The following is a 23,078-nucleotide window of genomic DNA, read 5'->3' as shown; positions in this document are numbered from 1 at the left end:
ATCTCTGAAACAGACAAGTGTGGCTGCAATATGATCCCTGTGTGCTCTGTGTGCACTAGATACTGATGATGACTGCAGTTTCATTCCTATGAGAGACACTTCCTACAGTCAGCTGCACATCATATGAAAGGCTGCAGCAGCCTCTCTCATATAGCCTAGATAGCAGCCTAGTCTCATATAGCCTAGACAGCACATCCAGAACAACTCATAACCCGGAAGGAGAAGGGATGAGCCGGCGGCGGCCATATTTGATTTTTCCTGGAGCAATAATGGATAAAAAAAAAAACTAAAAAAAAAAAAAAAAAAAAAAAAAGGAGGGCACACCAAAGCGGCAAAATCAGGTAGAGCATTTATTCTTTACAAGCCATCAACTGATAAGTTTATTTTGTGTGAAACGTTCATCTCTGGTTCCCTTTAAAGGGAACCTAAACTGAGAACCATATGGATTTTTCCTTTTAAAAGATAATACCAGTTGTCTGACTCTCCAGCTGATCCTGTGTCTCGAATACTTTTAGCCACAGCCCCTCAACAAGCATGCTGATCAGGTGCTCTGACTGAAGTCAGACTGTTTCAGGTGTGTGATTCATCCACTACTGCAGCCAAAGAGATCAGCAGGACTGCCGGGCAACTGGTATTGTTTAAAAGGAAACATCCATATTCCTCTCAGTTAAAGTTCCCTTTACATAAATGACTTTCTTCTCCAACAATATATGCTAATCTGGAAAGGAGAACACTGGTCCAAATGTGTACTTTTTTGAGTTTTTATCCAGTAGTAAATGTCTCCTGTATTGTAAAAAAAAAAATGGCTCCTGAATTCCATATTTTTATATCCAACCTTGACTTTCTCTCTGATTCCAAAATCAATTCAGAAAGTCTCACACTGTTTCCACTACAGTTTTTCACTACTATAGGCTGCTGTGTTCCTGGGAAAGAAATATGAGGGCAGACTCAGGATATGGAAACCGCATAAGAATAGTTGGGTTTAACCTGATTAGTAAATAAACTGATCTTCTAAACGGTTAGAAGGTATGCAAGTAGAGTATGTCCCACGAGCCTACACGGAGAGGAGCATGGCTGCAAGGATACTGGCTAGCAGTGGAAGTTGTTCTTGCATTCTTTAACTCACAGCTGTAATTAGGGGAAACTGAGGCCCTACAACTTCATATTATCATGGTAATCTTGATTGTATAACTTTCTGTTTAGATCCTTTACTGTTCAATTTTTTTTTTATTGCCTTCAATTGGGCCTTCCCACTGCCCATTATATGGTGTATGACTAAAACAACCAAATATCCGTCTTTACTGCATGTGCAAAACAGGCAAGAGATTTTGCAATAAATTGTTAGGATACCATCAGTGTACCTGTATACAAATGCTAAACAATTGCAAAAACATTCCTTAACCATTTCCGGAAAGAACGGCTCTGGCTGCTTTAAGACCAGATCCAACTGTGCCCTTTTAGTACTGTTATTACAGTGATTGGCTCACAGCAATCATGCGATCAGGCTCCTGACAGATATGAGGAAGCTCTGCTGTCAGCGTGACAGCAGAGTTAGAGGGTGCAGCATTCAGGGTTCCTTTATACCTAATCAACTAAATCAAATTAAAAAGGTTTCTTCTGGAATAAAGTTGTGCACAGGTAGCTTTATTCTGCTGTGCAGGCCTTATTCACACATGCCCAGTCTTGGTGCCCTCTATGTCCAAGAGTGAATCAAGAAGATCAAGTGGCACCCTGTGCTGGAAAGGTGGGCTCTACTAGGATCTAGGATGCCTCCAGACAAGGAATGTCAAACTCAATCAAAACCAGACTGTTTATCAACCAGACTGTATAGTAGCACAGTGGAGCAGTTTATTATTTACCTGTCCCAGTGCCACTTCAGGTCTCCTCTGTTAATAATAATCCAAACATTTGTATAGCACTTTTCTCCTGTCGGACTCAAAGCACTCAAGAGCTACAGCCACTGGGACGCACTCAAAAGGCCACCCTGCAGTGTAAGGGAGTCTAACCTTGAACTCCTTACTGAATAGGCACTGACCCTAGCCAGGATTTGAACCCTGGTCTACCATGTCAAAGGCAGTGTCCTTAACTAGTATACTATCCAGCCACATGTCCTATGCCGCAAACCTTTTGACTCCCGATACAGGTCACAGAGCTGGAGGTATGCAAGGATAAAGAACGGACGCAGCGCTGGAGCAGGTAAACGTTACACTGTTCTGCTGCACCACTCTGCAATGTGGAAAGAGGATGCTGGAGGGAGAAAAGAACCCCATGCTAATTTTGCTTTTGAGAGGCCCCATGCTAATTTTGCTTGGGGGGGGGGGGGGGCATGGGCTGTTGCTGCACCCCAGCTCAAACTGACAATGTTTCAACCAGATATATTCAATTGTAGTACATGGTAATTGTTTCTAAACAATATCTAAGTGTTTACTATGGATTTTAATTAGCTAGAATATGAATTTGGTGTTTATAATTTTCTATCAAGCCCAAACATCCCCTGGATTCATCAAGAAGTACCTACTGGGGTAGTAATATCACATGTTGAGAGCCTAGGCTCTAGAGACTATGCAAAGGCTGGCTGCCAACTACCGAAGTATCTAACTTTTCCCCTTCCCCATTATGTTTGCTTTAAAGGAGAACTGTAGTGAGAGGTATATGGAGGCTGCCATATTTGTTTCCATTTAAGCTATACCAGTTGCCTGGCTATCCTGCTAGTCCTCTGCCTCTAATACTTTCAGCCATAGGCCCTGAACAAGCATACAGCAGATGATGTGTTTTTGGACAGATATGACAAGATTAGCTGCATGCTTGTTTCGGGTGTGATTTAGACACTTCTTCAGCCAAATAGACCAGCAGGATAGCCAGGCAACTGGTATTGCTTAAAAGGAAATAAATATGGCAGCCTCCATATATCTCTGACTACAGTTCTCCTTTATGTGGTAGCAGCTTACTTAGGATTGATTCGGATTTGTTTGCAACTAGCGTACATATATTCTGGCACCATTACGGACGTTGGGGGGGGGGGGGGGGGGGGGGGGGGACCTCTTGCCCATTTTACACATGCTGTAATGGTGGATATCTGGACACATACAGACCATTCTTGGTCACAATATAGCAACTCTAGAAGAATTGTGATAGGATTCTGTAAAACATCATAGATTCATACCAGTGATTACACTGATGTATTAAGCTTTATTTCATTTGTGCTTAGCTCTTTTTTAAATAACTAAAACATTCACAGGTTAACAGATTTCACTTGCAGAAAATCCATAATACTGTAGTGGTAGGCATATCAACCTTTAGGATTCCATCAGGAGTAGTGGTAGCAATTTCCTTTATCAGCTATGCTCCCTTCTATCATCTCCTTATAGCAGTGATGGCTAACCTTGGCATTCCAGCTGTGACAAAACTACAAATCCCATCATGCCTCTGCCTCCCCGAGTTATGCTTAGAGCTGTCAAAGTATTGCAATGCCTCATGGGACTTGTAGTTCCACCACAGCTGGAGTGCCAAGGTTAGCCATCACTGCCTTAAGGGGCCCATACACTCAGCCGATTTTCTGGCCGACCGATCGATCCCGATCGATCATTTGCAAATCGGTTGACCAATCGACCGATCAATGGCCGATTTCAATCGATTTCGATGGATTTCCATCGCGCTGGCAGGATGGAAAATTTAGGTCGATCTGATGAGATTGCTTATCAGTTTGCATTGGCCTTAATGGAAATCTGATGGCAAAAAAATGCCATCAGATAGAATTCCAATAGATTTCAAACTGAAATCTATTGGAATTCTATCCTGGTAAAAAATGTTCTAAAAACGCATCAGATAGATCATCAGATGCATTTCTTATCTATCTGCTGCCAATCTGACGAGTGTATGGGCACCTTTATAAGATAAAGCAATAACATTTCTATCATTAGGGGTGACCTTTAAAGTGTCCAGTGAAAAAAAAAAAAAAAAAAATTCTTGCTCCACATGAAATCACAGATAAGCAAGAGCAGAGCTTTGCTCCAGTTATTTGCAGCTACCTGTGAACTATACATTTATCACACACATTCAGCTGTGAGATTGTTGTGGTAGTGTTAAACTATTCTGTCATTGTACCGATCCAAAGAACGCGGGAGCATTTCGAAGTTAGAATGAATATTACAATCCACTGAGTATTTCTTAACAGGTGACCTTGGTAGACTCACACTACAGAGAATTCCATAGACTGATAAACTTTCATCTTACTTTTCCAGGGCCACACTACTAGCACAGCAGTGGCACTGGCTAAACTGCACAGTTGTTTGATGTTTGCACTGATTCTTCAACAGTACAGCACATAAATATATAACTACACATGAGCCAACTGTCTTTAGACAATACTAACATTTTCCACGATGAGCCTAATGTCTCCAGGCTCCCCAAAAACTTTCTATTCAGTGCTTACTGCAACACAGCCAAACATGAACAAAAACCTATGTGATATTGTTAAACAAACAAGTGAACATTTCAGAACACTTATTAAGAATATGAAAATCTAGTCTGGTGCCAATCTATTGGGGCCTCAGTGGAATATACTGCAGTATTGTAGCAGCACAGCCCTCAAAGGTCATTTACTAAATTTGGTCAACAAATCAGTCATGCTACCAACAAGTATTATTCAGCTTAGAACATTGTCAGTGATGAAATTAATTTGATATTTTAAAACCACCATTCTGTAGGGAGGGTGGTAATGAGAGGGACAAAGATTGGGGTCCTGACTCCCTCCCTCAACTGACATGCTTTTAATCTGATCTAAAAAATAAAAAAAATACTTTAAAGGAATACTATCGATTCACATATTTTTTTCAAGTGACACAGGAATTGTTTGGGAAGTGCTGCCAAGTACTCGTGTATAGATTTTAGTAGCAACCTCTTTGTTTACTGTTATCAAAATACTTTCAAACTTTACTGATGGCAGACTGAGCCATGAGGAGAGAGGAAATTCCCCTCACACTTCATCAGTGAACACTATGTGTAACTGTGTGTGACAGAGAGAAAGCTCCCAACAGCTGCAGCTTCTGTGTCCTGTGTTTCTGACTGAAGTGTCTGAAGAGAGCAGAGGAAATGTAACTAATTGTCACAGCTTTTCATACTGTTTTTGCTTTCAGAGTTTGATATTTGCTTTCTTTAGTCTGATATGCAACTCTGGCTGTGCATTGAAGCAGACACCCCTTCTGCAATTGATTTGTCCCAATATAGCTAAATCCTACCTTCAATAAATTACAGCTTTTGCCTCTGATATTTAACATGAAAAGCAGGAAAATGTTTACACAGCTTCTTAGACATTATTTGTACATTGTCATTTTAGAACACTTGGGTATTGATAGTATTCCTTTAACCTCCCTGGCGGTAAGCCCAGGCTATGCTCGGGCTAGCCGATGCAGGGGATCACATGGCCCCGGAAGGATTTTATGTAGCAAAATGTGTTTTATATTTGTTAGCTAGTTAACTATGTTCCCCAAGTGCCTCCGCTCCCCGCCGTAACATGTACCCCCCAGGGATCCCGCGATGGCGCCACCTCCCAATCAGCTCCAGGCCTCGCTATGGCGGCGATCGGGACTGTCGATGACATCTCCAAACGTCGTCATAGCGACCAGTAAAGCTCAATGTGAAGCTGTGGCTCTCGCGGAATCGCGGTGGGGTACGTATTGCCGGCGGCGATCGGGGGGGGGGGTTCTACATGGTGCGGCGGGGCTTGGGGGAATATAGTTAGCTAATCAATATAAAACACATTCTGTTACAAAGAAAAAAAAAAAATCCTCCCGGCGGACGCAGCCTCTGAAACTGCGTACCGCCAGGGAGGTTAAGCTGCTGTTAAGTAAAAGTACTAAAATATGCAGGGGCACAGCAGGTTAACTTACCTTTATCAGCACCTATCATCGCTTTCACAACCAGAAGTCGGGAGAATAGAGTGTAGTGCAGGGTGTAGTGTAGGCAATTTAATTCTCTGTGTCATGGCCCAAGACAGCTAGTTTTGGCGCAGCAATGTGCCCATTTAGGCACCGCCCTGGGCCATAATGCAAATTATCGGCTCTAGCTGTGCTCAGTGACTACGGTCATTTGGGTACAGGCAATAGCCGGAGCTCAAATTAGAAAAAAGACAAGGTAATTCAGCCACCAGCAATAGCAAAAGCCTGAATTGCTACAACTCAGCGAGGAAATAGTATTTAACACAAGCAGGAGTTTGACTTAGGCTGGTTTCACACCAGGACGTTGCGTTTTAGGGGACGTTATGGTCGCATAACGTGCCCCTAATGCAACGCCTGGTGCTCCCTGCTTTGGACGTCAGAGTGAGCCGCGTTGTGCAGCTCACTCTGACGTCCGTGATGCGTACTCTTGTGCGCATGCGGCATCATGTGGTCCCGCCGGCCAATCGCTGCACAGAGCGGCTGCTCCAGGAAGTAAACACTGCATGTCACTGAGTGCAGTGAATATTAATTAGCCATGTGCCTGGCCGCTCTCCGCTCCTCCCCAACGTTACTGAGCATGTGCAAGCAGTCTAACGCGGCTCTGCCGCTTAAAAAGTACTGCATGCAGTACGTTGTCTGGTGGCGCAGCATTACTATGTAACGCAACGTGGGCACTGTGAACAGCCCATTGATTTTTCATTGCTGTGCGGTGGGGTGCGTTACAGGCTGCTCTAACGTGCGCCTTTAACGTCCCACTGTGAAACCAGCCTTAAAGAAGAAATAAAATGGAGGTTTGTGGAGAACCGGCACGGGACAACAAGGCTGCAAGGGGCTGGCAGAAGCCCCAGGTAAGTGAAACACTTCCTGAATTTAAGCACCGGGGCCTTTGCCCCTGTAAACATTGTTACAATTTCACTTCTAGTAAAACTAAACTTGATTATCCCTACTTCAAATACCCACCCCCCCTCCCCCCACACACAAAAAAAAAAAAAGCCTGACGTGATATGTGAGGTGAAGAATGCTCTCTAAGGGGTCAGGTGCATTAAAAGGGAACTGAAAAAAAAAAAGAATTATAAAAAAATAAAAAAGTTTCACTTACCTGGGGCTTCTGCCAGCCCCCTGCAGTTGACCTGTTTCCACGCAGCCACTCACCGATGCTTTGGTCCCACACCGTGGCTCACTTTCACTCTGCACAGTTTGGGAGAACTGCGCCTGTGTGGCCCTGGCTGCACGCCTCATTCACGTTCCCGTAGCTGGACGCGTACTGCGCAGGTGCAGTAGAGATTTTATTGTACTGCGCTTGCGTAGGGTGCTCCTGGCTACAGGAATGCGTACTAGGATACATGAAATCGCCCTCCATTACAGGAAAAAAAAGTGAGCTGCGGGGGAACCGAGGATCGGTGCAGGACTCCGAGAGCACAGGTCGGCTGCAGTGGGCTGGCAGAAGCCCCAGGTAAGTGAAACTTATTTTTTAATCAGTTTTCAGTTCCGCCTTAAGTCTAGAATATACTAAACTGGCATTTTAGCCTGACTGGCAGCATTTCTCCTCAACACTAATGCAGCTTTTCATAAAATGTTACAATGTTTCCATTTCACATTTCATTTTTGTTTAGATAGATACTTACAAATGATATACAGGCAGCAAGCAGCAAAATTCTAACTAATAAGTCTTCAAACTGTTCAATCACCAACTCCCATAATGTTTTCCCTAGGGGAGAAAGACAAACACTTGTCACCATGACTTAAGTTCAACACAAGTGCAAATAAAACAAAGGCCAGGATGCAACAATTCCTACCTTCCTCTGCAGGTAGTTCTGTTCCCCCAAAAAATTGTTCCAGGTACATAAGGGTGTAAAGAAAATGAAGACAATTAATACCAAAGCTTGATGCCAAGGAATATACATCACTTATGTAAATAAGCTACTGTCATTTCCCAGATGACAAGTCTAGAAGCATGCTCTTTTCCAGACACAAAGATATACCCTCAGACTGCAGCATTACATACCCCACTGCTATGCCAAATGGCATAAAATTGTGAAAATCCAAATGTATGCTACAATGCAATTATCTAAGTCAAACAAGGCACTAGGTATATGAAAAATGTAAACTTAAGAATGCCCATACATTTATTGGTTATTCAATTCCTGGTTGATTCGACAGGTCTGCTCAGAATCCGTTCCCCCCAAAATGCCGAAATGACATTTAAATTTTGACCATAGATCGTTCTTAAGTATCGATTGGACAGGATGGAAGATCTAGAATGAATAGGGCGGTGCATGAGCAGATCAAATGCCCATCGTGTTGCACTGCAATTAACAATCCTTTCTCAATGGATTACCTGCCAGAAAATATTGAAAATTAATGTGCAGTGTGTGGTTGGAATAGATTTCTCAGACAGGAATTGATCATTTTGTCACAATGGGTGGCAATCTCTAAGTGTATGGCTTAAAATTAAACATCACGTGCATTTGTGCTCCACAGGAACTGGAATTAGAAGGGGCTAATAGTAAACTCTGCACATGAATAACCAGGTTCAAAAAGTGAATGATTAATTATCCAACAGCTTTATTCCTTTATCAAGCTGTCAAGTGATTATTAGCTTTCTGAGTATCATTAGCCCCCTTCAATACTGATTATTCTACAGGAAAAGGCAGGTGAAATCTCTAGTCATTATATATAGTAATATGGACCTGCTAAAATAAAATTAACTTAATTCAAATCAGACTGAAAATAGGTGTTCCTTATTCTCCTTCAATTTGTTTATTACTCCTAATATGTTACCCTGCAGCTGGGGGAAAAAAATATATCCATTTAGTAATTAACAAGCTTTAAAAAAAAAAATGGAAACACTATACTAAGTTCTTAAGAAGAAAAAAATAACAGGACGTTATTGTGCAAGTCTCAAGATAAAGGCAAATAGATTATGGCCAAGATCAGCAATCAGCAGATGTCAGGGAAGTGGTGAGACCGGTTCTGGTACTTCGAACACACGAGGCTGCATCCAGGCAGCCATCTTCTCCTAATGTAATACTAAGCTCCCATTGAGATGCCGGTTAAACATGGGATAGGCCCTTACAGGAAGTGCTTACATTATCTTCTGAGATACACGTTTACCCTCACACAGGAGCATGAACCGTATTTCAACACACACATAAAGGTGCCATGGTCGTGATTAATATATGAAATGCTGCAATCTCTATCATTATGTTGACAAAGAAGATGATTTATCATTTTATTACACTTACTAATTACACCAGGAACCCTTAACCATCCTCAACCAGTAGCCAGGACATTAGGTCTCTGGATTAAGAAAAGCATGATCTAACAGTGATTTTTTTTTGTATTTTCCCTACTGACTCTAGTTCATGGATGGGTAAAATAAATAAAAAGAACTGTAGAGCAATGAATCCTGTCTTCACTACCCACTTACTACTGGGCATCTTAGCAGCAAGAGTTTATTTAAGGTCAGGCCAGCAGTCACAAAGGACTGAACATTACATTGCTCCTCAGGTCTGGCGTACTTGGTACCACTGGCCATTTCTCTTATATTTTTGGCACAAAGTTTAATAGAAGTGTGCTCAAGTGAAGCCCCAGAAAGCTCGCAGAATGCCCCCAGTGGGGTGAGACAGTGATGGAGGGGGCAGACAAGATGTGGGCGCCCAGCATGCTGAGGAAGCTGCAGCAGGCAGCACGGTGATGGGCGCACTGCTCACGTACCGTTGGGGCCCCATTTCTCCCTTTGCTTCTTGACTTGTTCCAAGCTCAGCCCCGTGCTCTCATTCACCACGAAATGGCCCAGCACCTCCTCCACCGTCTTGGTGTGTGCGTTGTCCATGGTTGGCTGTGCGCTCCTCTCCGTGCTGCAGCGGTATCCGCCTAGAGATCAGTCCCCACACAATAGGCCCGAGCCGTGCCTCACAGCGCTCTGCCCATACGAGCCCCCCCACCCCGGGTACCACTGTCTCTAGGAAGAGAAGCTGTGCTGTCCGTGCCGGCTGGGCGTCACACGTCTACACGCAGCTGGGTGAGTCTAGAGATGCTCGCCGGGCTTCCTCCACAGCTGGCGAGAGCGGAAGCGTGCTGGCTGAGGCAACCTGCCGCTGTTCCAGAGTGTTCTATGCTGCCCGGACTGCTGTCACTCCACTGGCTGCCGGTGAATGAGGATCTCCACACACACACACAGCTCATACAGCACCCGGCTACTCGGCTAGTTCCCCTCACAGTCCACTGTAGTGTTATGTCCGGGCCGCGGCCTCTCTGGCTTCTCCCTCGCCTTACACGGTGCCGTCTCCCCCCGCACAGCTCCTGTTCCTAGTGTGGCAGCGGGACACAGCCGCTATAGCATTTTATTCCGAGGCTGCCCCAGGCTCACGGTCGCTGCATGTGGACGACTCTGATTGGTCGAAATTCGCGTCATCAAACCACGCCTCTTTCTCCGGCAGGATCCCGGATCACGATGACGTAGCTAGAAGTGTCCCACTAGGGGAGCTCAGCCTACGCTCTACTGAGGTTGCAGGGGCGTGGCTTAAAGACAGGGCTACACTTCCATCTGGGAGCTTCATGTCTTTGAAGCTTCAATAGACTGCCTGTGCGTCAGTAATAAACAGTTGGTCTGGCTTCTAGTGGTCGCTATCGTATTCCATGCTCGTTTACATGTTGTAATATGGATTTTCACTCAGGGTTTCATGTAGTTATGGGGTACAGTATTTCCAATGCCTTACAGTATACCTGGGACAAAATTAGTCTCAGGTATTATACTATTGGGCTTTCTCCAGCCCCCTTGATGCTTTTTGGTCCATCACCATCTCCCTGAGCCTCTCCTGTCCCCGCTTGGACAGCCCAGGCAGATGGCAAGGGAACAAGCGGCCTCAAGGGGACTGGGGCAAGCCACAGGTAAGTATAAAACCTGAGAATTCTTTCCTCTCAGGTTCTCTATGCATCTGGCACTTGTACTTAAAACCTGAACTGAAAATTGTAAGTCAAAATAAACATACACACCTCATACTTACCTCCTGTGTAGTCTACTCCTTAATCTCTTTCTCCTCTCCCGGATCCTGTCTGTCCACTGGAATCAATGGAATTCTCCGTCTTCCATTTTAAAAATGACGACCCTGTAACAGCTTCTGGGTCAGCAAACTGTTAAACTGTAATATGGTCAACTTAAGCCATAGGGAAACATGGACAATACCTTGCATAACAGTTGTCCTTTCAGTTGTAACTGACAACTGCTGATATATAACTGACAGCAACTGATATATTTCAGTTCTGCCAAAATTTTGTCAGAGCTGGAAGGAATTGTTGTTAGAAGAAAGGTATGAAGCGCATCAAGAGGAGAGGAGCTGTAGCTCATCAGGAGAAGAGGAGCTGAGAGGAACTGAGGTAAGTATATAAAATTCACTTGTAGGTACATCATGTGTGTATTTTAAATAATTTTACTAGGTTCAGGTTCCCTTTAAAGAGAACCTGAGGTGGGGTTCTGACACAGCGCGGCTGTGATTTATGGGGGACAGCAGAGTGCAGGGGGAACTTATAGGGGATTGAGATAGCAACAGAGGCTGGGCAATATAAGCAGACCCAGCCTCTGTGTGCAGAGAGCATTGTCAGAACCCCACCTCGGGTTCTTTTTAAAGGACACCTGAACTGAGAGGGATATGAAGGCTGCCGGCAGGCTCCCCTCCCTCGTCCTTTGTCTTCAATCTATATATATAAAATCGTGTGTGTGTGTGTGTGTGTGTGTGTGTGTGTGTGTGTGTGTGTGTGTGTGCGTGCGTGCGTGCGTGCGTGCGTGCATGCGTGCTGCGATCACGCGAAAACGCCTTGACCGATTTGAACGAAACTTGGTATACAGATCCCTGACTATCTGGGATGATATGTTCTGGGGGTCTCGCGTCCCCCCTGCACACCTGGGCGGAGCTACAAACAGCCAATCAGATTCCACCCATTCAAGTGAATGGAAAAAATGTAAAAGGCTGCCATTCTCACAGTAATTGAGCCAGAGTCCCCACACTTGGAACAGTTGGTCACTTGGTGGTTGCAGACTGGAATGTGGTACAGAGGAAATAGTCAGGTGTTCATAAATGCCAGACTAAAGAGGTGGGTTTTCAGTTTGGACTTAAATGCTTCCAGGGATGGAGCTGTCCTAATTGGGTGTGGCAGAGAGTACAAAAGTGTAGAGGTTGACTCTGGGGTTGACCAAGTTATTACATCCTTTTGATCTAAGATTGAGGGGGTTTGATGCATTTGCAACAAGTCTTTCAGGTATCCAGGGACTAGATTGTGCATGGATTTGAATGTCAATAAGCCAATCTTGAACAGAATTCTCAATTTTTTCGGTAGCCAGTGGAGTGAGCAAAGGGTTGGTGTTATGTGGCAATGGTGGGGTTGGCTAGTTAGCAGCCTTGTGGCGGCATTCTATACTAATAGCAGGCAGTGCAGGTCTTTGTTTGGAAAGCCTGTATAGAGAACATTTCAGTAGTCCAGTCTTGATGTGATGAAGGTATGAACTAGAGTTGGAAGATCTTTTGGAGGTATGAGGTGTTTAATCCTTTCAATATTCCTTAGGTGAAAGAAGGAATGTTTCACAACAGCTGAGATTTAATTCCTGAAGCTTAATTTCCCATCAATCAGTACACTGCGTTGTTCAGATCTGCACTTCCTATTCTTAGTGATGCTGGCTGAGACTGGAGCTGCTTTGCTGTCAAGCGTTGACCTTCGATAACAAGACCCTCAGTTTTGTCAGCATGTAGTTTTAGCTAGTTATTAGCCACTTACATACCTGATATTTAACTCTTTCAGGCAGAGAAAGAAAAAAAGGAACACAGCATAGTTATTTGTGTGCTTGGCACTGTACATACCCATGTCTATCTCATCATGTCACTTCGGGTCGGGTATCCTTTAAGTAGCGGCCTGCCGATTGCTTCTTTCAGACAGGTGGGAAACCTCCCTTCTTGTAAGGAACAGTTGACTATTTTGAGGAATGCTGGTGTAAATAGCTCAGAGCATTTCAACATGAACTTAGTGAGGGCAGGGTCCAGACCGCAGGTGGTCTTCAGGTGCGCCTATTTATCGTGAACCTGCAGCATGTATGATATGTACTCACATGTATATTTACAAATAGACCAGCACTCTTAAAATCCTCTGAAAAAACGTGTTCAACCTTTATTCAGATCCTGTATTCAAACAATGCAGGCAGCTGCACGGTGTTGTGAGCTTCAGGATGCCTGCATACATTCTGGGTTCTAAACTTGTACCTTACCCAGGTCTGAGGGAGGATTCTGGGCACCAGGTAACCTGTCTATGAAAGGGTATCCTTGGGGCTTTTCCTGTCCAAACGTGTACCACTAAAATACAGCATGCCACAGGGCTTTATGTTATCCATTTTGCTGTTCGACCATATACATGCTACCACTTGTAAAAATCATCCAAAAACATGGATGATATACCACTGCTGTATGTATCATTAAAAGTCCTCTTAAACTATGCTGTTACCGCTAATTCTATGGAGACTTTCCTACTTAATGTGATCTGATGCAACAGAATTATTTAAAGAGGAACTCCAGTGAACATTTTTACTGTTGGCAGGTGATGTAGCTGCTGCATGGTTTTTGGCAGTTGGAAACAGCTGTAAACAGCTATTTCCCACAATGCAGCAAGGTTCAAAGACAGGAAACTGCCAAGAGTACGTACTTTTCTTGTTTCTTGTGGGAGGGGTTTCACCACAATATCAGTCATACAGCGCCCCCTGATGGTCTGTTTGTGAAAAGGAATAGATTTCTCATGTAAAAGGGGGTATCAGCTACTGATTGGGATAAAGTTCAATTCTTGGTCGGAGTTTCTCTTTAAATCACCATAATCCCGTCGCAAAGTCAACAGCGCATTACCGCATGATACATGGCTACTGCAGGGATTATGCAGTAATGCAAGTCTATGGTGATGCAGTAAGTATGGACAATGAGCGCGTAGGGCAGCGCAGAATCCGAGCAATGTAAACCCTGTCCAGCAGGGAGTATGTCACTGAGCAGGAGACAGGGCTATGCATATCTATCTATCTATCTATCTATCTATCTATCTATCTATCCAGTGCAGTTTCTAGGCTAAAATGCACCCAGGGCGAGGGTGTAAAAATTGCGCCCCCCCGAGCAAGGTATGGGTGCCCGCAGTATAGGTTAGCCAGGTCTAGTTGCACTTAGTATAGGTCCCCCCAGTATAGGTAGTCAGGCATAGGTGAGCCAGTTTAGTTGCCCCCGCTATAGGTTAGCCAGGTAGGTGCCTCCAGTATAGGTACAATACAATACAATACAATACAATAACATTTCTATAGCGCTTTTCTCCCATAGGACTCAAAGCGCTTAGGCTCTCTCAGATTCAGTAATTAGTAGGATGAAGTATTCACACAACAAAAGTTATATTTCTGCAAATGCCAAACTGAACAGGTGGGTTTTCAGTCTGGATTTAAACACGTCCAGGGATGGAGCTGTCCTGATCTGTTGAGGTAAGGAGTTCCAAAACGTAGGGGCAGCATGACAGAAGGCTCTGGGACCAAAAGTTTCCAAGTGGACTCTGGGTATGACTAGATTATTAGAACCTGTGGATCTGAGAATGCGGGGATTGCTACGCAGCTGCAACATATCTTTCATGTATCCAGGGCCTAAATTATTCAGGGATTTAAATGTCAATAGGCCGATCTTGAATAGGACCCTCCATTCTATAGGTAGCCAGTGAAGGGAGTGCAGGACTGGCGTTATGTGGCAGTGACGGGGTTGGTTGGTTAGCAGTCTGGCAGCAGTATTCTGTATCAGCTGTAGTCGGTACAAGACCTTTTTTGGAAGGCCAGTGTAGAGAGCATTGCAGTAGTCCAGTCGGGATGTGATGAAGGCGTGGACTAAGGTTGGCAGATCTTCTGGGGGTATGAGGTGCTTGATTTTTGCAATGTTCTTCAGGTGAAAACAGGATGATTTCACCACAGCAGAGATTTGAGTTCTGAACTTTAAATCCCAATCAATTAGAACTCCCAGGCTACGCACATGATCAGAGCTGCGCAGATCCGTGCCTCCTATTCCCAGTGGTGAAGACTGCAAGTTAAGTTGTTTTGTTATCATGCTCTGCCCTCCTATCAGAAGGACTTCAGTTTTGTCTGCATTTAGTTTCAGCCAGTTGTCATTCATCCATTGCTGTAGTTCACGTAAGCAGGCGTTTATAGTTAGAGTTGGGTCTGTCACACCAGGCTTGAAGGAAAGATATAGTTGAGTGTCGTCTGCATAGCAGTGGTATGTCAGGCCATGTTTTTGGATTAGTTTTCCCAGCAGTAACATGTAAATCGTGAAAAGCAGGGGAGAGAGGATTGAGCCCTGGGGCACCCCATACCTAAGTGATACAGGGGTGGACAGGAAGGGCCCCATAGACACTTTGTGGGTTCTGCCACTCAAGAAGGATTGGAACCACTGAAGAACTATGCCATCAATGCCGCAGTATTCCTGTAGCCTGTTTATCAAGATGTCATGGTCAACTGTATCAAAGGCTGCAGAAAGGTCTAGCAGTATGAGGATGGAGCACTCTCCTCTGTCTCTTGCCATGAGCAGGTGGTTGCATATTTGGATGAGGGCCGTTTCAGTGCTGTGGTGTTTCCTGAAGCCAGACTGGAATGGGTCATAACTGTTGTTTTGTAGGATTTTGGCTTCTAGCTGGAGGTAAACAGCTTTTTCAATTAGCTTGCCCAGAAAGGGAAGGTTAGAGACAGGTCTGTAGCTGGTCATTGCATCTGGGTCCAGGGAGGGTTTTTTGAGGAGAGGCCTGATGATTGCTTCCTTCAGTAAAGCAGGAAATATCCCTGATTTTAAGGAACAGTTAACAATTTTTAGGAATACCGGTACGAACAGGTCGGGGCAGTTCAACATGAACTGTGTTGGGCCAGGATCTAGGTCACAGGTAGTTAGGCGGACATGAAGGAGGATGCTTGATGTGACTTCTTCATCAATTTCTTTGAAGTTTGACCAAGGTGTTACATTGTCTCTGCTAAAGGTCTTCGGCGCTAGGTAGCCAGTATAGTTGCCCCCAGTATAAGTTAGATAGGCAGGCGCCCCCGGTATAAGTTAGATAGGTAGGTGCCCCAGTACAGGTTAGCTAGGTGGGTGCCTCTAATATAGGTAGCCAGAATAGTTTCCCCCAGCATAGGTTAGATAGTTAGGTGCCCCCAGTATAGGTTATTTAGGTAGGTGCCTGCAATATAGGTAGCCAGCATAGTGGCCACCTGTATAGGCTAGCTAGGTAGGTGCCCCCAGTATAGGTTAGATAGGTAGCTGCCCCCCAGTATAGGTTAGATTAGGTAGCTGCCCCCCAGTGTAGGTTAGATAGGTAGCTGCCCCCCAGTGTAGGTTAGATTAGGTAGCTGCCCCCCAGTGTAGGTTAGATAGGTAGCTGCCCCCCAGTGTAGGTTAGATTAGGTAGCTGCCCCCCAGTGTAGGTTAGATAGGTAGCTGCCCCCCAGTGTAGGTTAGATAGGTAGCTGCCCCCCAGTGTAGGTTAGATTAGGTGGCTGCCCCCCAGTGTAGGTTATATTAGGTAGGTGCCCCCCAGTATAGGTTAGATAGGTAGCTGCCCCCCAGCGTAGGTTAGATTAGGTAGCTGCCCTCCAGTGTAGGTTAGATTAGGTAGCTGCCCCCCCAGTGTAGGTTAGATTAGGTAGGTGCCCCCCAGTGTAGGTTAGATTAGGTAGGTGCCCCCCAGTGTATGTTAGATTAGGTAGGTGCCCCCCAGTATAGGTTAGATTAGGTAGGTGCCCCCCAGTATAGGTTAGATTAGGTAGGGTCCCCCCAGTATAGGTTAGATTAGGTAGGTGCCCCCCAGTGTAGGTTAGATAGGTAGCTGCCCCCCAGTGTAGGTTAGATTAGGTAGGTGCCCCCCAGTATGGGTTAGATAGGTAGCTGCCCCCCAGCGTAGGTTAGATTAGGTAGCTGCCCCCCAGTATAGGTTAGATAGGTAGCTGTCCCCCAGTGTAGGCTAGATAGGTAGCTGCCCCCCAGTGTAGGTTAGATTAGGTAGCTGACCCCCAGTGTAGGTTAGATTAGGTAGCTGCCCCCCCCCCCCGTGTATGTTAGATTAGGTAGGTGCCCCCAGTGTAGGTTAGATTAGGTAGGTGCCCCACCAGTATAGGTTAGATTAGGTAGGTCCCCCCCAGTGTAGGTTAGATTAGGTAGGTGCCCCCCAGTGTAGGTTAGATAGGTAGCTGCCCCCCAGTGTATGTTAGATTAGGTAGGTGCCCCCCAGTGTATGTTAGATTAGGTAGGTGCCCCCCAGTGTAGGTTAGATTAGGTAGGTGCCCCCCCAGTATAGGTTAGATAGGTAGCTGCCCCCCAGTGTATGTTAGATTAGGTAGGTGCCCCCCAGTATAGGTTAGATAGGTAGCTGGCCCCAGTGTAGGTTAGATTAGGTAGCTGCCCCCCACCGTAGGTTAGATTAGGTAGGTGCCCCCAGGATAGGTTAGATAGCTAGCTGTCCCCTATAATGGAGGGGGGAGCCGGAGCCGCGGGGAGGGCAGCCCGACCTCTCCCTCCCTCCCCTCTCCTGGCCGCCCTCCGTGCTCCCCCCTCAGATGCAGAGCGAGCAGCCGGGAAGCGCTGTTTACAACTCACCTCCCTGGCTCCAAGCGCTGCTCTCTCGCCGCTGGTCTGTCTCCTCTCTCTGCATAGATGCGGATACACACGCTGCTTCCTGCGTGGCAGCGTGTGTATCCGCATCTATGCAGAGAGAGGAGGCAGACCAGCAGCGAGAGAGCAGCGCTTGGAGCCAGGGAGGTGAGTTGTAAACAGCGCTTCCCGGCTGCTCGCTCTGCATCTGAGGGGGGAGCACGGAGGGCGGCCCGGGAGAGGGAGGGAGAGGGAGGGCTGCCCTCCCTGCGGCTCCCCCCTCCATTATAGCGCCCCCCCCCTCCCAACAGCGCCCCGGGCGGCGGCACGCCCCACACGGCCTTAAAAACGGGCATGTATCTATCTATCTACAGTAGCAGTAAAATGTATGTGAACCCTTTGGAATTATATGGATTTTTGCACAAATTGGTCATAAAATATGATCTGATCTTCATCTAATGCTGGGCATACACGGATGGATTGTTCCTTATCAATCGAGCCACTGATGGCTCGATTGATAATATCCGACAGGTCAGATGACCCGCCGGGTCGATTCCCCGCTCGATCCCCGCGGGCGGACAATAGCGGGGAATCGAGCGGAAGATAAGGAAGCGCCCGCGGGAATCGATCCGGGCGGCCGCGGGGATGAGCAGGGATGCGGCGGGAGTCGATCCGGCGGCTAATCGAGCCGCCGGTCGACTAGTGTATGCCCAGCATAAGTCTCAACAATAGACAATCACTGGATGTTCCACAGCAGTACTGGCAAAATATTCTGTGGACAGATGAAACCAAAGTTGAGTTGTTTGGAAGAAACACACAACACTATGGGCCATATGCAATTCAGTTTTTCACCTGAGTTTTCTCCTAGTTGATATTTTTAAACTTGTCAATAAAATGCGTTTTAAACCCCCAGCAAGTAAAAAAATACTCAACATAATTTTGATAGTACCTTTTCTCCTACTTTGTGGTACTTTTTCCTTTGCAAATTGCTGAAAACGTATTGTAAATTGAAGATGAAAAATGATCTCCTAGGAGAAAAGTCAGATGAAAAAGTGAATTGCATATGGCCCTATGTGTGGAGAAAAAGAGGCACAGCACACCAACATCAAAACCTCATCCCTACTGTGAAGTATGGTGGTGGGGGCATCATGGTTTGGGGCTGCTTTGTTGCATCAGGGCCTGGACGGATTGCTATCATCGAAGGAAAAATGAATTCCCAAGTTTATCAAGACATTTTGCAGGAGAACTTAAGGCCATCTGTCCACCAGCTGAAGCTCAGCAGAAGATAGGTGGACGACCCAAAGCATAGAAGTAAATCAACAACAGAATAGTTTAAACAGAAGAAAATACAACTTCTGGAGTGGCCCAGTCAGAGTCCTGACCTCAACCGATTGAAATGCTGTGGCATGACCTCAAGAAAGCGATTTACACCAGACATCCTAAGAATAATGTTGAATTTGAAACAGTTCTGTAAATAGGAATGGTCAAGAATTACTCCTGACCATTGTGCACGTCTGAACTGCAACTACAGCAAACGTTTTGTTGAAGTTATTGCTGCCAAAGGAGGTTCAACCAGTTAGTAAATCCAAGGGTTCACATACCTTTTCCACATGCACTGTGAATGTTTATATGGTGTGTTCAATAAAAACATGGAAACATTTAATTATTTGTGTGGTATTAGTTTAAGCAGACAGTGATTGTCTATTGTTGTGACTTAGATGAAGATCAGATCACATTTTATGACCAATTTATGCAGAAATCCATTTAATTCCAAAGGGTTCACATACTTTTTACTGCTAGTGTAAATTGGCCCAATCTGCACCCTCTACCACAGGGTCATATGAAGTATGGATTCATACGGTGCGGTGATCCTGAGGCAGACTTCCTGCTATGGGATCACTGCACACGTATAAATGTGCTCACCTCAATGATATATAAGTTCTTCAGGCTCCTTACTGTGTCTGGGCTCCCCGCCATCTTCCACAGTCGAAGTCTGGGGCATGTGCTGTCCACTTTGCATGCCCCTTGTTAATTGTAGCAGTGCACAGCAGCTGTGGCTGAAAGCGTCTTGGGCAAGCGGAAGGAATCCGATTTGTGATCATGTGGTAAAGTACTCCTGTTGTGGTGCGGTCGCCAGGCGGGATGTGATTGCATGGGGAGAGGACTTTAAAAGGAGAATTTCTCAACATTATTACAGCATGTACCAATTCATAAAGATGATGTTGGTCAATTACCCCGTATTGCAAGTATCATTTCAAATACCCCTTGACACATAAATATTTGTTAAAAAATACTCAATATTTGTGTATAAAAAAGTTATCAAAAAGTTATTTATAATTTCAATTAACTAAAATACAATACATATCTAGGCTTATTTATATATGATGTATTATTTCTTTAATCCCATCAAGTACCGCAAACCCAAGCAAAGTAACCCGAGGGGTACCCGTACCACATGTTGACAACCAAGGATTTAGAGAACATCTTTTGGTGGTTTTTTTGTTGTGTTTTTTTTTTTTAATCTTTTTATTGTTTTAAGGACATCAACAAAACAAAAACACAGTTGATAGTGTGGGTCAAGATCAGGGGCCGTGATATGAGTTATCACGGTTTAGTGAATCAAGCCCCGTAAGTGAACCCCAGGCCCCTTGTGTCACAGTGTTGACTACAGAAAAAGGAAAGGTGTTTCAGTGGGAAGAGTTAGTTCATGGATTCTGAAGGTGGTTATTATTATTTATTTATAAAGTGCCAACCTATTCCGTGGCACTGTACAAAGTAGGAAAACAACAAGGAGTACATAAGGATAAAATGATATACATCAAATATGGACACTGGTACAAAATACAGAAGTGGTGGTTACAAGGACAGATGTAACATGATGATTAAAATGTATAACACAGTGCAAGCTATAAAATAAATGACTAATTCGTACATTACACAAAAGGTGAGAGAGCCCTACCCTTGTGAGCTTACAATCTAAAGGAGTGAGGGGAAACAAGAGGGTTGAAGGGATCCCTCTGTCTTAGGCCCGGTTCACACTTGCGGTTGTCTGCCAAACGGACCGGATGACCTGACCGGATCCGGACCGGATCCGGATCGGAACCGTACGGTTCTGATCCGGATCCGATCCGGATCCGGTCAGGTTGCATCAGGTGTTCATCAGGATGCGATCCGGATCCGTTTGGCAAAAGTTAAGTACAAACCAAATAAAGTGTTGGGGTCTGGGAGGTCAGCAGAAGGGGGACCTGTGGAATCAGGCCCTCTGCTGTTTAGCACTCACCTCCACCTCCGACATGCTGCCAACATCTCCAGCTCGTGTAAAGTCACTGCTGCTCCACTCCAAAATGCTTGCCCATGTGTCCCCATCCAAAATCGCCGCAACAATCCGCATAGGAAGTGGGGTAGAACATCCGGATTTTTAGCCAGTGTGTTGTGCGCTCTCCGGTTCTCATTGGTTTGTATTGGCCGGATGGTGCAGTCCGGCTCCGCCCCGGATACGGCTGCCGGAGGAGCCGGACCCAAAAATAGCGCATGTTGGAACGGACGCCGGAGTCCGGATCCGGCCCGGATCCGGTCCGGCTCCAGTCCGGCAGAACGGACGCATGTGAACGGACGCATAGGCTTTCATTGCCATGCCGTGCGTCCGTTCCGTCCGTTCTGCAAGCGGTCCGGCTCCGGCACGGCGATTCCGGACGGCCACCGCTAATGTGAACCGGGCCTTATATGCTGCTGGTCTGGTAGGCACTCCCCTCCAGCGCATGGTGATTTCTCTTCTTTTTATATCTAAAGATCTTGCAGGACTGGAGGACTCTACTAGATAGCATGTCTTCCTTGTGGGCCTCCTCCAGTCTCCAAGTATTTCAACTACTGGTAAAGCAATGACCTGAGCTCCACAAGAAAATTAATTTTACAATACATGGTGGATCTAGATATTCTTTTTTTTCTGTTGTTTGCATAACAAGTTCTCTTCTTCCGTTTAACCAATTAAAAATGAATCCATCTTTCCTTCTTTTCATAGCAAGTTATGTAGGTACCACAGAAAATGGATGCTTACCGATGGTGAATTGTCATTAGTGATGCATCTCCATTGCAGAGTATGATCACTGTTGGAGGGTAGATACATAAATGGCAGTAGCCTGTACATCATGGTCATTTATATCAAACTTCCTGTTTAGTAGGGTGTGTAAAATTAGTTTCTGCCATGTCATTTTTATTGCTTATACTTGGTGTTGGTCACATGATTAGCACCAGTCGTTATGAATGTTTGCTTTTGGGGCCAATTTGTTTCACTGTATGATGTGAGTAGATATAGGTCATTATCAACGTTTACCTGTGAGGACAAGAATATGATAGCTACAATTACTGTTTTCACAATCTTAAGTTCCAGCACTGTCGTCATGATCCTGGCTTTGCTACCAAATGAGTAATTGACCTGGAACAAGCGTGTAACCAGTGACATCAATTCTACTATAGGATAACAAATGACCTGTGCAGTAAAACTGCATTACCAAAACCATTCTTTTATATTTCTATAAACAAAATCATAGTGTTCGAGTGAATAAAATTGCAATGTACTGGGTCAAAAATACACTTATGCTATGCTAATTGCTTGAATAAAGCTGTTTATTGTCACCCACAATATTTCAAGGTTATTAGCCTGGGCATTGTGATGTTCTTAAAGGGAAATAAAGGAAAAGTTTTAACTGTAACGATTGGTGTCAGCACACAGAGAGAATCTGATTATTGATGATCTGCAGACTCATCAACAATACAGATGTATACCTGATTATGGATGATCTGCAGAATCACCAATAATACAAGTATGACTAACCTCTGGACACCTAATGAAGTGTATGTGTTTGGTGCAACTGTAGGCTATCTTCCGTGAGGCGGGAGACACAGATAACCTGGCCAGAGACCACCTGAGGGGCAGGTGGCCCTCGGCTGTACAGGGACTATCTCCTAAGAGAGGGGATAGAGATAATCTGGCAGCCAGTGATTCCCTGGTAAACTGGAATCAGACTGTACTGCAGCCAGGGGACTCCTATGGGGTAGAGGCCACTGGTTGCACTGCAGGCAGGACTCTCTGAGAAGCAGGAGTCCTTGCAGCTAACTGACACTTGGTGGAATAGTGTCACGGGTAGTACAGACAGACTGAACACTTGGAGGATAAGTGACAGCCAGGAGGGTCGGGCAGGCCAGGTCGGCAACACACGAGCAGATAAGGTACAAAGACAGAAGGCTGATTCGGTAACCGGGTACAGGCAAGGTTTGGCAACTGGTAGGCAGATAGGCAGAGGTACCGAATCAGAAAGCAAGAGAGAGGTTGACAGAACAAATGGTCATAACAGATATAAAGCACAATCCTAGTCTGGGGTGTGAGGTCCTTGGTCTCGACACCCAGAAACTAGTCTAAAGAATAACACAGCAATGACACAGTAATCCTAAGGTTGGGTGTGAGGTCCTTGGTCTCAACACCCCGGAACTGGTCTAAAGTATAACACAGCAATGACACAGTAAT

At 45.3% G+C, this 23,078-nt stretch overlaps 1 protein-coding gene across 2 annotated transcripts in view; it reads right to left on the bottom strand.

The window, feature by feature from the left end:
• ATP2A2 (ATPase sarcoplasmic/endoplasmic reticulum Ca2+ transporting 2) overlaps window positions 1-10,321 on the bottom strand; it is a 126,598-nt gene extending 116,277 nt beyond the window's left edge. For both annotated transcript variants that reach the window (XM_068245299.1, XM_068245290.1), the window contains exons 1-3: window positions 9,654-10,321; window positions 7,733-7,750; window positions 7,562-7,644 (exon numbers count right to left, since the gene is read on the bottom strand). In XM_068245299.1, the coding sequence (XP_068101400.1) occupies window positions 7,562-7,644; window positions 7,733-7,750; window positions 9,654-9,771 (219 nt within the window). In that variant the 5' untranslated portion in view covers window positions 9,772-10,321. The remainder of the gene's footprint in view (window positions 1-7,561; window positions 7,645-7,732; window positions 7,751-9,653) is intronic.
• Window positions 10,322-23,078: the final 12,757 nt, after the last annotated feature.

Source organism: Hyperolius riggenbachi, chromosome 1 (assembly GCF_040937935.1).
Source record: "Hyperolius riggenbachi isolate aHypRig1 chromosome 1, aHypRig1.pri, whole genome shotgun sequence".
In the NCBI taxonomy this organism is placed as follows: Eukaryota; Metazoa; Chordata; class Amphibia; order Anura; family Hyperoliidae; genus Hyperolius; species Hyperolius riggenbachi.
This window is presented reverse-complemented; position numbering and strand designations above follow the sequence as displayed.